At 44.9% G+C, this 12,088-nt stretch overlaps 1 protein-coding gene across 1 annotated transcript in view; it reads left to right on the top strand.

The window, feature by feature from the left end:
- LOC126171883 (sodium/potassium-transporting ATPase subunit alpha-2-like) overlaps window positions 1–12,088 on the top strand; it is a 139,144-nt gene that overhangs the window by 48,086 nt on the left and 78,970 nt on the right. Inside the window, exon 4 of the mRNA XM_049920878.1 lies at window positions 7,852–8,187. Within this exon, the coding sequence (XP_049776835.1) occupies window positions 7,852–8,187 (336 nt within the window). The remainder of the gene's footprint in view (window positions 1–7,851; window positions 8,188–12,088) is intronic.

Raw genomic sequence — 12,088 nt, 5'->3', positions numbered from 1 at the left:
ATAAATAATCTGTAAAAATTTATAAGCGTTATTTTAACATTGCAAGTATAGGGCGTTCCGGGGCCCCTTGAACGGAGGGGGTCCGACAGGTCATCAGTTCCAGTCATTCCACCAGGAAGGAGGTACACGGCTCGTGTTGTCTATAGTTCAACCGTGTCTAAACGGTCAATACTGCGGTTCGATCGTCCGCTGTGGCCGGAAGGGCTCTCCACAAGGGAAGTACCCAGGCGTCTCGGAGTGGACCAAAACGATGGAGGGGATACAGAGAGACAGCAACTGTCGATGACATGCCTCGCTCAGCCGCCTAAGGTCTACTACCACAGTGGATAACCGCTTCCTATGGATTATGGCTCGGAGGAGCACTGACAGCAACGCCACCATGTTGAATAACACTTTTCGTGCAGCCACAGGACGTCATGTTACGGCTCAAACTGAGCTCAATGGGCTGCATGGTGCGCAGCTTCACAACTTCACTCCCGACGTCCATGATGAGATCCACCTTTGCAACCACGACACCATGCAGCGCGGTGCAGATGAGCCCAACAATATGCCGAATGGACCGCTCAGGATTGGCATCACGTTCTCTTCACCGATGAGTGTCGCATATGCCTTCAACCAGACAATCGTCGGCGACGTGTTTGGAGGCAACTCGGTCAGGCTGAACGCCTTAGACACATTGTCCAGCGAGTGCAGCAAGGTGGAGGTTCCCTGCTGTTTTGCGGTGGCATTATGTGGAGCCGACGTACGCCGCTGGTGGTCACGGAAGGCATCGTAATGGCTGTACGATACGTGAATGCCATCCTCCGACTGATATCGGAAGCATATTGGCGAGGCATTCGTCTTCATGACGACAATTCGCGCCCCCATCTTGCACATCTTGCGAATGACTTGCTTCAGGATAACGACATCGCTCGACTACAGTGGCCAGCATGTTCTCCAGACATGAACCCCATCAAACATGCGTGGGATGGGTTGAAAAGGGCTGTTTATGGACGACGTGACACACCAACCACTCTGAGGGATCCACGCCGAGTTGCCGTTGAGGAGTGGGACACTATGGACCAAAAGTGCCTTGATGAACTTGTGGATAGTATGCCACGACGAATACAGGCATGCCTCAATGCAAGAGGACGTGCTACTGATTACTAGAGGTGCCGGTGTTTACAGCAATCTGAACCACCACCTCTGAAGGTCTCGTTGTATGGTGGTACTACATGCATGAGCAGTAAAAAGGGCGAAAATGATGTTTATGTTGATCTCTATTCCAATATTCTGTACAGGTTCCGGAACTCTCGGAACCGTGGTGATGCAAAACTTTTTTTGATGTGTGTACTACAGGCCTGCCTGTCGTTGTAAAGCATTTATATGATGTCATCGTTAACTCGGATGCCTTGCGACGTACAAAGTCACTTGCGAAATTACTCATCAGCTTTTGCACCTGCCTGCATGCTTCACACTTGGCTGCCATGCCGTTGTTTCAATCTGCTAACGTTCAAAATTTAGCGACGGCATTGCAGTGGATTACCTTAGAGACTGTCGATGTCTAGATGAAGCCGGCAGACTTCGTTGCTCAATTGTTGGAAATATTCCCCCAATGAAATTTTTTCAGCCTAGCGCTGATGGTGTATTTGGTTATAAACAGGTGAAAAAATGTTGGGGTTGACTGTACACAACCATTAGTAGTACAGATGAAAGAACTGCTTCCCCATTAAATTTACTTGGACACAGTTGAGCCACACAGGATAGCAACCTCAAGAAGCGGGATATAGAAAACCCAGATCCGACATATACAGCGAGAGCGCAAAACAACCCTAGTCGGCACCAGGTAACGAGACATTGTTACTAGCATGATAGTAATTCAGCTTCTCAAAATTTCTGGTCCCCTCTAACGAAAGACTGAAGCAGACTCCTGGATAACGTATATTAATAGTAGTACTTGTAATCCATTTACGAGTCTTTACCTCGATGTCAGCAAACAGCTGATATATAAACACTCTGACCTACCGACTACACGATTTTACAAGAAGTAAACCATACATGGTGATCATAATAGTTGCTTGACGTATTAACGTTATTAAAACTAAAGTAAATAAAAAGAAAATTAATTTTTAGCTTTCCGTCAACGACGACGTCATTCCGGACGGAAGTAGAAACTCGAACTGGGAAAGTATGGGGGAGGAATTAGGTCGCGTCTCTTTCAAAAGAACTAACCCAGAACTTAAGGGAAAAACCTGAATGTGGATGGTAAAGTGTTACTTATTGGAGAAACCATATATTTTCTTTAATCTTCAACAAGATTTTCGTTAATGTTTGTAAAGAGCAAGTCTCCTGTGCATGTTTTTTCTGTACTAGTCTCTGTCTATAATAATAAACGTAGTCTGTGAGACAGTAGCGCCGATTTATCGATGATTAGCAATATTGAAATGGTCCTTTTCTCGAACAGAATGGAGTACGGAAAATTTTTTCTTCTTTTGGCTTAAGAGTACGAGCTGACTCTCTCATCCTTTGGCATTCTCTCGTGCTCTGCCTTAGCGAACAGACATGCTGTGTAAGATGAGTTATAATAATTTCGTTTGATAGTTTTAGAGTAATTAAATATCGTATCTGTTAAGATTTTTGCGATTATTTTTAAATTTTACCTCCTCCAAATTGGATAATTGACATGAGTTCTTGCCACAGAAATCAGAGGAGTCGGCAAATCGTTGTGAGGAGACGCAGTGACCGAACGAGTATTGAATTCAGTTATTAATTTGTACATTCTCTATAGCAATCAGTAATTCTGATCAACGTCCAATCGTTTTAATGTATGTTGTGATCATTCCCGACAAGCTATGTTACAAATGGTTCGGTCATTCGTCGCCGAATGATGCTCTAGGTCTTTGTCCAGGTCAGACACTGCTCCCATGTTTTAATATTTAGTTACTTTGCCCATCTTGCAAAGACGTGTTGACGTCCGGACGAGATAATAAAGGTAAACTACAATAGAACTTAAACTAAAAACTAAGGAGCAACATGTTAACGGCAATTCTACAGGATGTGAGTCTAGTAACTTCATCACTGAACCATCTCACTTCGTTTTACAGTAATATTCATTTGATTTTGTTTTTATGTATGTGTTATTTCCGTTCCAAAATAATGTTCAAATGTGTGTGAAATCTTATGGTACTTAACTGCTAATGTCATCAGTCTCTAAGCTTACACACTACTTAACCTAAATTATCCTAAGGACGAACACACACACCCATGCCCGAGGGAAGACTCGAACCTCCGCCGGGAGCAGCCGCACAATCCATGACTGCAGCGCCCAAGACTGCACGGCTAATCCCGCGCTGCTTTCCATTCCACAGAAGGGACTTGCACAATAGCGGTCATGTTGTCGCTATTCAACCTTTGAATAAAACAAAATAGATTAATAAGAGTGAAAAAGGTATGTATTGGAAACTTGATGAGATGTTTTTAATGTGTATAGTCCTGAATCCCGTAAAGATTAGGGTACTGTGGTTTCTCAGTAACTGATCTTGACGCAGAAGGGATTAGAAAAGGAGTGATATGAAAATGAACTTGTAATGAGTTTTAGAGGGGATCCAGAGACAGGGTGTGAATTGTAATAAGTAGGTATAATGGTATATGAATAGGCCTCGAGAGTGTCTTGTCACGGAGGGGAAGGACGTCGAAATTATCCTGGAAAGGGAAAAAGACACGACGTTTGTAGAGCACTGCAAGGTTGTGACACAGGTGCGTATTAAGTCAGTTCAAAGGTAGGACTGTGTAGGAGATGTAGGAGGGTTCCATTTTGCTGGGAACATAGGACAGACGAAAGTACTTGAGGTGTTTCAAAAGATGTATAAAAGTTGGTACAGAATGCAAGTGTGGGAGGATATCACATATAGAAGGCTATGCTGAATGCAATATGTTCTACGGTTTCGAATAAGTGGTAAAATTTGAGAGGGGCAGTTCCATGAAAGAACTACATAGGTGATGATGGGGCAGTTGTACTGTAGCGGATAGGCACTTGGTGCAGGGAGTGGCAACTGACCCTTAACATAGACAAATGTAATGTATTGCGAATACATAGAAAGAAGGATCCTTTATCGTATGATTATATGATAGCGGAACAAACACTGGTAGCAGTTACTTCTGTAAAATATCTGGGAGTATGCGTGCGGAACGATTTGAAGTGGAATGATCATATAAAATTAATTGTTGGTAAGGCGGGTACCAGGTTGAGATTCATTGCGAGAGTCCTTAGAAAATGTAGTCCATCAACAAAGGAGGTGGCTTACAAAACACTCGTTCGACCTATACTTGAGTATTGCTCATCAGTGTGGGATCCGTACCAGATCGGGTCGACGGAGGAGATAGAGAAGATTCAAAGAAGAGCGGCGCGTTTCGTCACAGGGTTATTTGGTAACCGTGATAGCGTTACGGAGATGTTTAACAAACTCAAGTGGCAGACTCTGCAAGAGAGGCGCTCTGCATCGCGGTGTAGCTTGCTCGCCAGGTTTCGAGAGGGTGCGTTTCTGGATGAGGTATCGAATATATTGCTTCCCCCTACTTATACCTCCCGAGGAGATCACGAATGTAAAAGTAGAGAGATTAGAGCGCGCAGGGAGGATTTCAGACAGTCGTTTTTCCCGCGAACCATATGCGACTGGAACAGGAAAGGGAGGTAATGAGAGTGGCACGTAAAGTGCCCTCCGCCACACACCGTTGGGTGGCTTGCAGAGAATAAATGTAGATGTAGATGTATGATGTCTATATTAATATGAGGATATGCGGCTTAGGTAACAGAATGTGATTCACAACAAGAGAAAAAATATTACCAATTGCCTGACATTGTCCAAGTGCGCACTTACGTCTGCAGGGTACCCGGTACCTCTACTAGTCGTTTTCCACTCGCAAATAGAGAGAGAGGGATAAACGACTGTGTATACGCCTACGTCTGAGCCAGTATCTTATCTTCGCGCTCCTTGGGCGAAATGTATATTGGCGGCAGTAGAATCATTTTGCACTCAGCTTCAAATGCCGGTTCTCTAAATTTTCTCAGGAGTGTTCCTCGAAAAGAACGTCGCTTTCCTTCGACGGATTCCCGTTTGACTTCCCGAAGCATCTCCGGAACACTTCCGAATTATTCGAAGCTACCGGTAACAAATCTAGCACCCGCCTCTGAACTGATTCGATGTATTCCTTTAATCCGACCTGGCGGGGATCCCAAACACTCGAACACTACTCAGTAACAGGTCTCACAAGTGTCGTTTGTGCCGTCACAGTTACAAATGAACCGCAATTTCCTAAAGTTCTCCCAATAAACAGAAGTCAAGCATTCGCCTTCGCTTCATCTGTTCTCACATGCTTGTTCTATTTCATACTGCTCTGAAAGTATCTGTATGGAGTGTAGCCTTGTATGGAAGTGAAACATGGACGGTAAATAGTTTGGACAAGAAGAGAATAGAAGCTTTCGAAATGCGGTGCTACAGAAGAATGCTGAAGATTAGATGGGTAGATCACATAACTAATGAGGAACTATTGAATAGGATTGGGGAGAAGAGAAGTTTGTGGCACAACTTGACCAGAAGAAGGGATCGGTTGGTAGGACATGTTCTGAGGCATCAAGGGATCACCAATTTAGTATTGGAGGGCAGCGTGGAGGGTAAAAATCGTAGGGGGAGACCAAGAGATGAATACACCAAGCAGATTCAGAAGGATGTAGGTTGCAGTAGGTACTGGGAGATGAAGCAGCTTGCATAGGATAGAGTAGCATGGAGAGCTGCATCAAACCAGTCTCAGGACTGAAGACCACAACAGCAACAACAACTTGCAACGTTACGCCCAGATATTTAAACTGTATCAGGCAGGACACTACTAACGCTGCGTCCGAACATTACGAGTTTGTTTTTCCTACTCATCTGCAATAACTTACATTTTTCTACATGTAGAGCCACTGCCATTTTTTAACACAACTATAAATTTTGTCTAAGTCATCTTTATATCATCCAACAGTCACCCCGTACACCACAACATTATGAGCAAACAACAGCAGATTGCTGCCCAACCTGTCCGCCAAATTATATGTGTATATGGAGAACAACAGCGGTCCTATCACGCTTACCCGTCACACTTCCTGGCGATACCCACGTCTCTGATGAACACTCATCGTAGAGAACATACTGGGTTCTACACTACTGGCCATTAAAATTGCTACACCACGAAGATGACGTGCTACAGTCGCTTAATTTAACCGACAGGAATAAGATGATGTGATATGCAAATGATTAGCTTTTCAGAGCATTCACACAAGGTTGGCGCCGGTGGCGACACCTACAACGTGCTGACATGAGGGAAGTTTCCAACCGATTTCTCATACACAAACAGCAGTTGACCGGCCTTGCCTGGTGAAACGTAGTTGTGATGCCTCGTGTAAGGAGGATAAATGCCTACCATCACGTTTCCGACCTTGATAAAGGTCGGATTGTAGCCTATCGCGATTGCAGTTTATCGTATAGCGATATTGCTGCTCGCGTTGGTCGAGACCAATGACTGTTAGCAGAATATGGAATCGGTGGGTTCAGGTGGGTAATACGAAACGCCGTGCTGGGTCCCAACGGCCTCGTATTACTAACAGTCGACATGACAGGCATCTTATCCCCATGGCTGCAACGGATCGTGCAGCCACGTATCGATCCCTGAGTCAACAGATGGGGACGTTTGCAAGACAACAACCATCTGCACGAACAGTTCGACGACGTTTGCAGCAGCATGGACTATCAGCTCGGACACCATGGCCGCGGTTACCCTTGACGCTGCATCACAGACAGGAGCGCCTGCGATGGTGTACTCAACGACGAACCTGGGTGCACGAATGGCAAAACGTCATTTTTTCGGATGAATCCAGGTTCTGTTTACAGCATCATAATGGTCGCATCTGTGTTTGGCGACATCTCGGTGAACGACATTGGAAGCGTGTAATCGCCATCGCCATACTGGCGTATCACCCGGCGTGATGGTATGGGGTGCCATTGGTTACACGTCTCGGTCACCTCTTGTTCGCATTGACGGCACTTTGAACAGTGGACGTTACATTTCAGATGTGTTACGACCCGTGGCTCTACCCTTCATTCGATCCCTGCGAAACCTTACATTTCAGTAGGACACTGCACGACCGCATGTTGCAGGTTCTGTATGGGCCTTTCTGGATACAGAAAATGTTCGACTGCTGCCCTGGCCAGCGCATCCTTCAGATCTCTCACCAATGGAAAACGTCTGGTCAATGGTGGCCGAGCAACTGGCTCGTCACAATACGCCAGTCACTACTCTTGATGAACTGTGGTATCGTGTTGAAGCTGCATGGACAGCTGTACCTGTACACGCCATCCAAGCTCTGTTTGACTCAATGCCCAGGAGTATGAAGGCCGTTATTACGGCCAGAGATGGTTGTGCTGGGTACTGATATCTCAGGATCTATGCATCCAAATTGCGCGATAATGTAATCACATGTCAGTTCTAGTATAATATATTTGTCCAATGAATACCCGTTTATCATCTGCATTTCTTCTTGGTGTAGCAATTTTAAGGGCCAGTAGTGTATTATTTAAGAAGTCTTCGAGCTACGCATAGATCTGGGACCCTATTGTGTACGCCCGTACCTGCACTGGTGCACCGTGTCAATGCTTTCCGGAAATCTAGAAATATAGAATCTGCCTTTTGCCTTCATCGATAGTTCGCAGTATATTATGTGAGAAAGGGACAAGGTGAGTTTACACTAGCGGTGCTTTCTGAAACCGTAATGTTTCTTAAGCTTCTCCGTCTCAAGAAAATTCGTGCTTAAATAGTGAACGCGATGTGCCTTTGCAGGTCTCGGTGCACCGGACGAAGGAGGACGGGCCCTCGGAGTACCTGATGGTGATGAAGGGCGCCCCGGAGCGGCTGCTGGAGCGCTGCACCAGGGTGTTGATGGGGGAGGAGGAGCACGTCCTGGACCACAAGTGGCGGCTGGCCTGCCAGGAGGCGTACGGCCAGATGATGGCCATGGGCGAGCGCGTGCTCGGCTTCTGCGACCTGGCGCTGCCCCCAGACACCTACAAGCGCGGGTACGTCTTCGACGCCGAGAAGCAGAACTTCCCGCAAACGGGCATGCGCTTCGTGGGCTTCATGTCGCTCGTCGATCCACCGCGCCCCGGAGTTCTCGAGGTGAGATTCGTTACGATGCGAGTCGGCAGCGGCTATGTTTTAGCTACTCCAATGTTATGTCTTCATTGCTAGTGATAAGTTTGTGGAAGGTGGCCAGAGATGTCCGTCGCTGTACGAATCTGGACAGGCAAGAAAAAGATTAGGTAAAAAAAATTGCAATTTTAATAAATATATTGTATGGTAGAACCTCACTGATCCGTTCCATACAGGATTATATAAAATTAATTGTTTTTAAGGCGGGTGCCAGGTTGAGATTCACTGGGAGAGTCCTTCGAAAATGTAGTCCATCAACAAAGGAGGTGGTTCACAAAACACTCGTTCGACCTATACTTGAGTATTGCTCATCAGTGTGGGATCCGTACCAGGTCGGGTTGACAGAGGAGATAGAGGAGATCCAAAGAAGAGCGGCGCGTTTCGTCACAGGGTTATTTGGTAAGCGTGATAGCATTGCGGAGATGTTTAGCAAACTCAAGTGGCAAACTCTTCAGGACAGGCACTCTGCATTGCGGTGTAGCTTGTCTTGTGTACATAGTTCTGGGTGGTCAGCGCATACACAACTTTCCCACTAGAGCACGCACCGCTAAGCACAACAGCGCAGGCGCAGCGCTCGTCCATCTCCGCACTACGAGATGGCGCTGCCATAGAGATGGACCAAATTCTGCTTCCTCCGATCCACGTATTAATATGTAACGCAGCCAATGAGATTGCTGCTAACATAGAACCTTTTCTCCTTGCAGATCACACTCGTGCAGTGATACCTGAATGTGCGAGGTATTATAACGAGTGTACAGACTAGAGATGGGGGATCCGCTCTTGAACTAATTCATAGAGTTGAATCTTTCAAAGGAGTGAACAATCAGTGATTCAGAAAAAAAGAACGGTAGCTCCAAACGTTTCCCACGGCAGAGAGAGAGAGATAGAGAGAGAGAGAGAGAGACGGAGCATATCAGCAGCGCCTCTGCTGGTCAGAGCACAGTGCACGCCACACAACACAGCCAGCGCCGGCCTCTGCCCTGCTTCTACCTTGGCTGCCAGCATTGTGCAGTGCCCCATTGGATTTTGTGTTTCACATATGCCGTGCGGTCTCTGTGCGTCGTCTGCCACGTGCAGCAGTGTAACTTCGCATCGCACTCTGTCGGCGATCGTTTCAGTCGCACGTCCTGCCCTCTGGGCAGTTGATGCGAGCAACAGGACAGAGAGCCACCTAGCGGATAACATAGGAACTACTTGCAACAACCTGCTCGCAAGGGAACGGACGATTTGTCTCGGAGCGGGTGAGTTCACCGCTCCCCCCACCCTCGGAACTCGCCCGCTCAATGCTCACCCCACCGTCTCGACTCTAGCCAGAGCGTTGAGCAAAGCGACTCAGGTGTCACTCTGGTCTCTGCGGTCTCAGCTCACGCAGTAATACAGCTCGCAGCTCGACCTACTCGACTCAGCGCCTCTGCATCGGAGTCCGTCTCTACTGGATGTTGTTCTTCGTAGTAATACCGCTATGTATATTACATTATTATGTTATGTATACATCAATTGTTTTTATTTTATTTTTATTCGTTTAAACTGATTAGATTAGGTTCCTGATGACTCCTCTTACTATAGGATTTTTATTATGGACACTAGAATTTACGCTTTAATTACGAGCGAACCGATAAACGCATCGCAAAATGTGATACACCAATATTTTCCTTGTTTTATTCTGCGTAAGGCTATATGCAGCACTTTCGTTTTACAGTCAAATTTATATTTTTTTTTTCTTATTCTGGTACGGATTTTGCGATTTTAGGCGTCTTCGGAAGGAAACGTTCACTTTAAAAATATATAGCTTGCGATGTATTTGTATGAGGTTAATGAAATTTTAATACATTATAGCCAAATATATTGTTAATGTAAATCTCAAGTTACAACATTTTCCGATCTCCCAAAAAACCACGATAGTGCAAAATAAATCAATAATCAAAAACTTTGTCATATCGTGGAAATTTCAATAAACAATACAAAATTCTTACTCATTATCTGTGTTACTTCAAAATAGGATCAAATAAGATCAAAATACAGGTATAGTACTGGAATAAACCAAGTTTAAAGGGCAATGTGCCTTCCATTTATTTTCTATTGTAAATGAGTGGTGAGTCATGAAAAAGAGCTAATTCATTTCAGGGAGTGAACAGTTCTGATCCAATCTCTGAAAAGAACAGTTTTGCCCATCTCTAGTACAGACCTCCAATTAGTCAGCCTGCATTTGTCTGCAACAGTCTGTACGAGTTCTACATTTTTCTGTGCCAGTCTATCGTCAAGTTTCAGTCTGCGCCTAATAAGATTACCATATTCCTGTACATAGCCATGAAGATAAATGTATAGACACTTTTGTCAAGTATCAGAGATATATGTGAGAATAAGATTAACGTACCAATACCAAAGGAACTTCAGATTGTCAATTGTAAATAGCATCGAGAACCAAGTTAAGTAATTTTTATGCTTTTTATTATTTTAATAAATGTGTGCGAAAATTAATCAAGTTCTGTTTAAAGTTGGTTACCGTCAATTTGCTACTCTAAGCGTGCAAGTGGCATTTCTATTGTCTGACCTAACGGCAGAAGATAAACACGCCACGATAAGACCACGAGACATATTGCTGACACTCGCCTAGTTCCTTAGAGCGACAGGTCAAATAATCTGATGGTGTGTGTACTGAAGGTCTTACAGTACGCACACCACAGCTTGATGTCCAGGTTTCGAGAGGGTGCGTTTCTGGATGAGGTATCGAATATATTGCTTCCCCCTACTTATACCTCTCGAAGAGACCACGAATGTAAAATTAGAGAGATTCGAGCGCGCACGGAGGCTTTCCGGCAGTCGTTCTTCCCGCGAACCATGCACGACCGGAACAGGTAAGGGAGGTAATGACAGTGGCACGTAAAATGCCCTCCGCCACACACCGTTGGGTGGCTTGCGGAGTATAAATGAAGATGTAGATGTAGATGGATTGGGAGCATGGTGGGGATGTTAAACAAGTCGGATTACACAGTGCACCAAATATGAACTCTCTGTCTTCGCGTGAGATGAAAGAATGTCTTCTTTACTAAATCACTTACGCTGATAGCGAAAATGAAATCAGAAATGTTCCATCATGTACTAGTTTTTCCGGAAAAGATGTGGCATATATACCACTATCGAGAAACATTGAAACGATTCAGTAACAATAGAGCAGGAATTTATAGTTGATTAATATACCGGTCAAGCAACAAAATTAATCGTTTGTATTACATAACATAACATAAAATGAAAATAACATCGAGAAAGCTAAATAAAGCTTGAAATTTACTTACAACTTAGAAACTTTCCCTGGAAACTTTCCGTTTGTGGATGTATGGTGAAACTTATTGTGTGAGTTGCCCAGGAGTAATCCGCCAAAAGATTTGGTGACCATCTTCCCAAATTTGGATAAGAAACTGTGTGTTTAGTGTACTTGAGATTTCTTTTACTTCCGTCAAACAAAAGTAGTAGTCTGTAATGTGAACTCTAGGTTCCCTCGACAACTGTGGAACGGCAAATGGCATAGATGCGTCGCTTCAATGCAACCGGCCTCTAAAATTGATGGAACAACTTGAACAACAATCTTTCGGTGCCAAACACTTATCCTCATCTACCTTTGATTCAAAATAAAACTCTTATGTCATTTTAACGATCAGTGGTTCAAATGGTTCAAATGGCTCTGAGCACTATGGGACTCAACTTCTGTGGTCATCAGTCCCCTAGAACTTAGAACTACTTAAACCTAACTAACCTAAGGACATCACACACATCCATGCCCGAGGCAGGATTCGAACCTGCGACCGTAGCAGTCCCGCGGTTCCGGACTGCGCGCCTAGAACCACTAGACCACCACGGCCGGCCAACGATC

The sequence above is a fragment of the Schistocerca cancellata genome, chromosome 1, assembly GCF_023864275.1.
Source record: "Schistocerca cancellata isolate TAMUIC-IGC-003103 chromosome 1, iqSchCanc2.1, whole genome shotgun sequence".
NCBI lineage: Eukaryota > Metazoa > Arthropoda > Insecta > Orthoptera > Acrididae > Schistocerca > Schistocerca cancellata.
The sequence above is the reverse complement of the archived record's forward strand: the minus strand, read 5'-3'. Positions and strand labels throughout refer to the sequence as shown.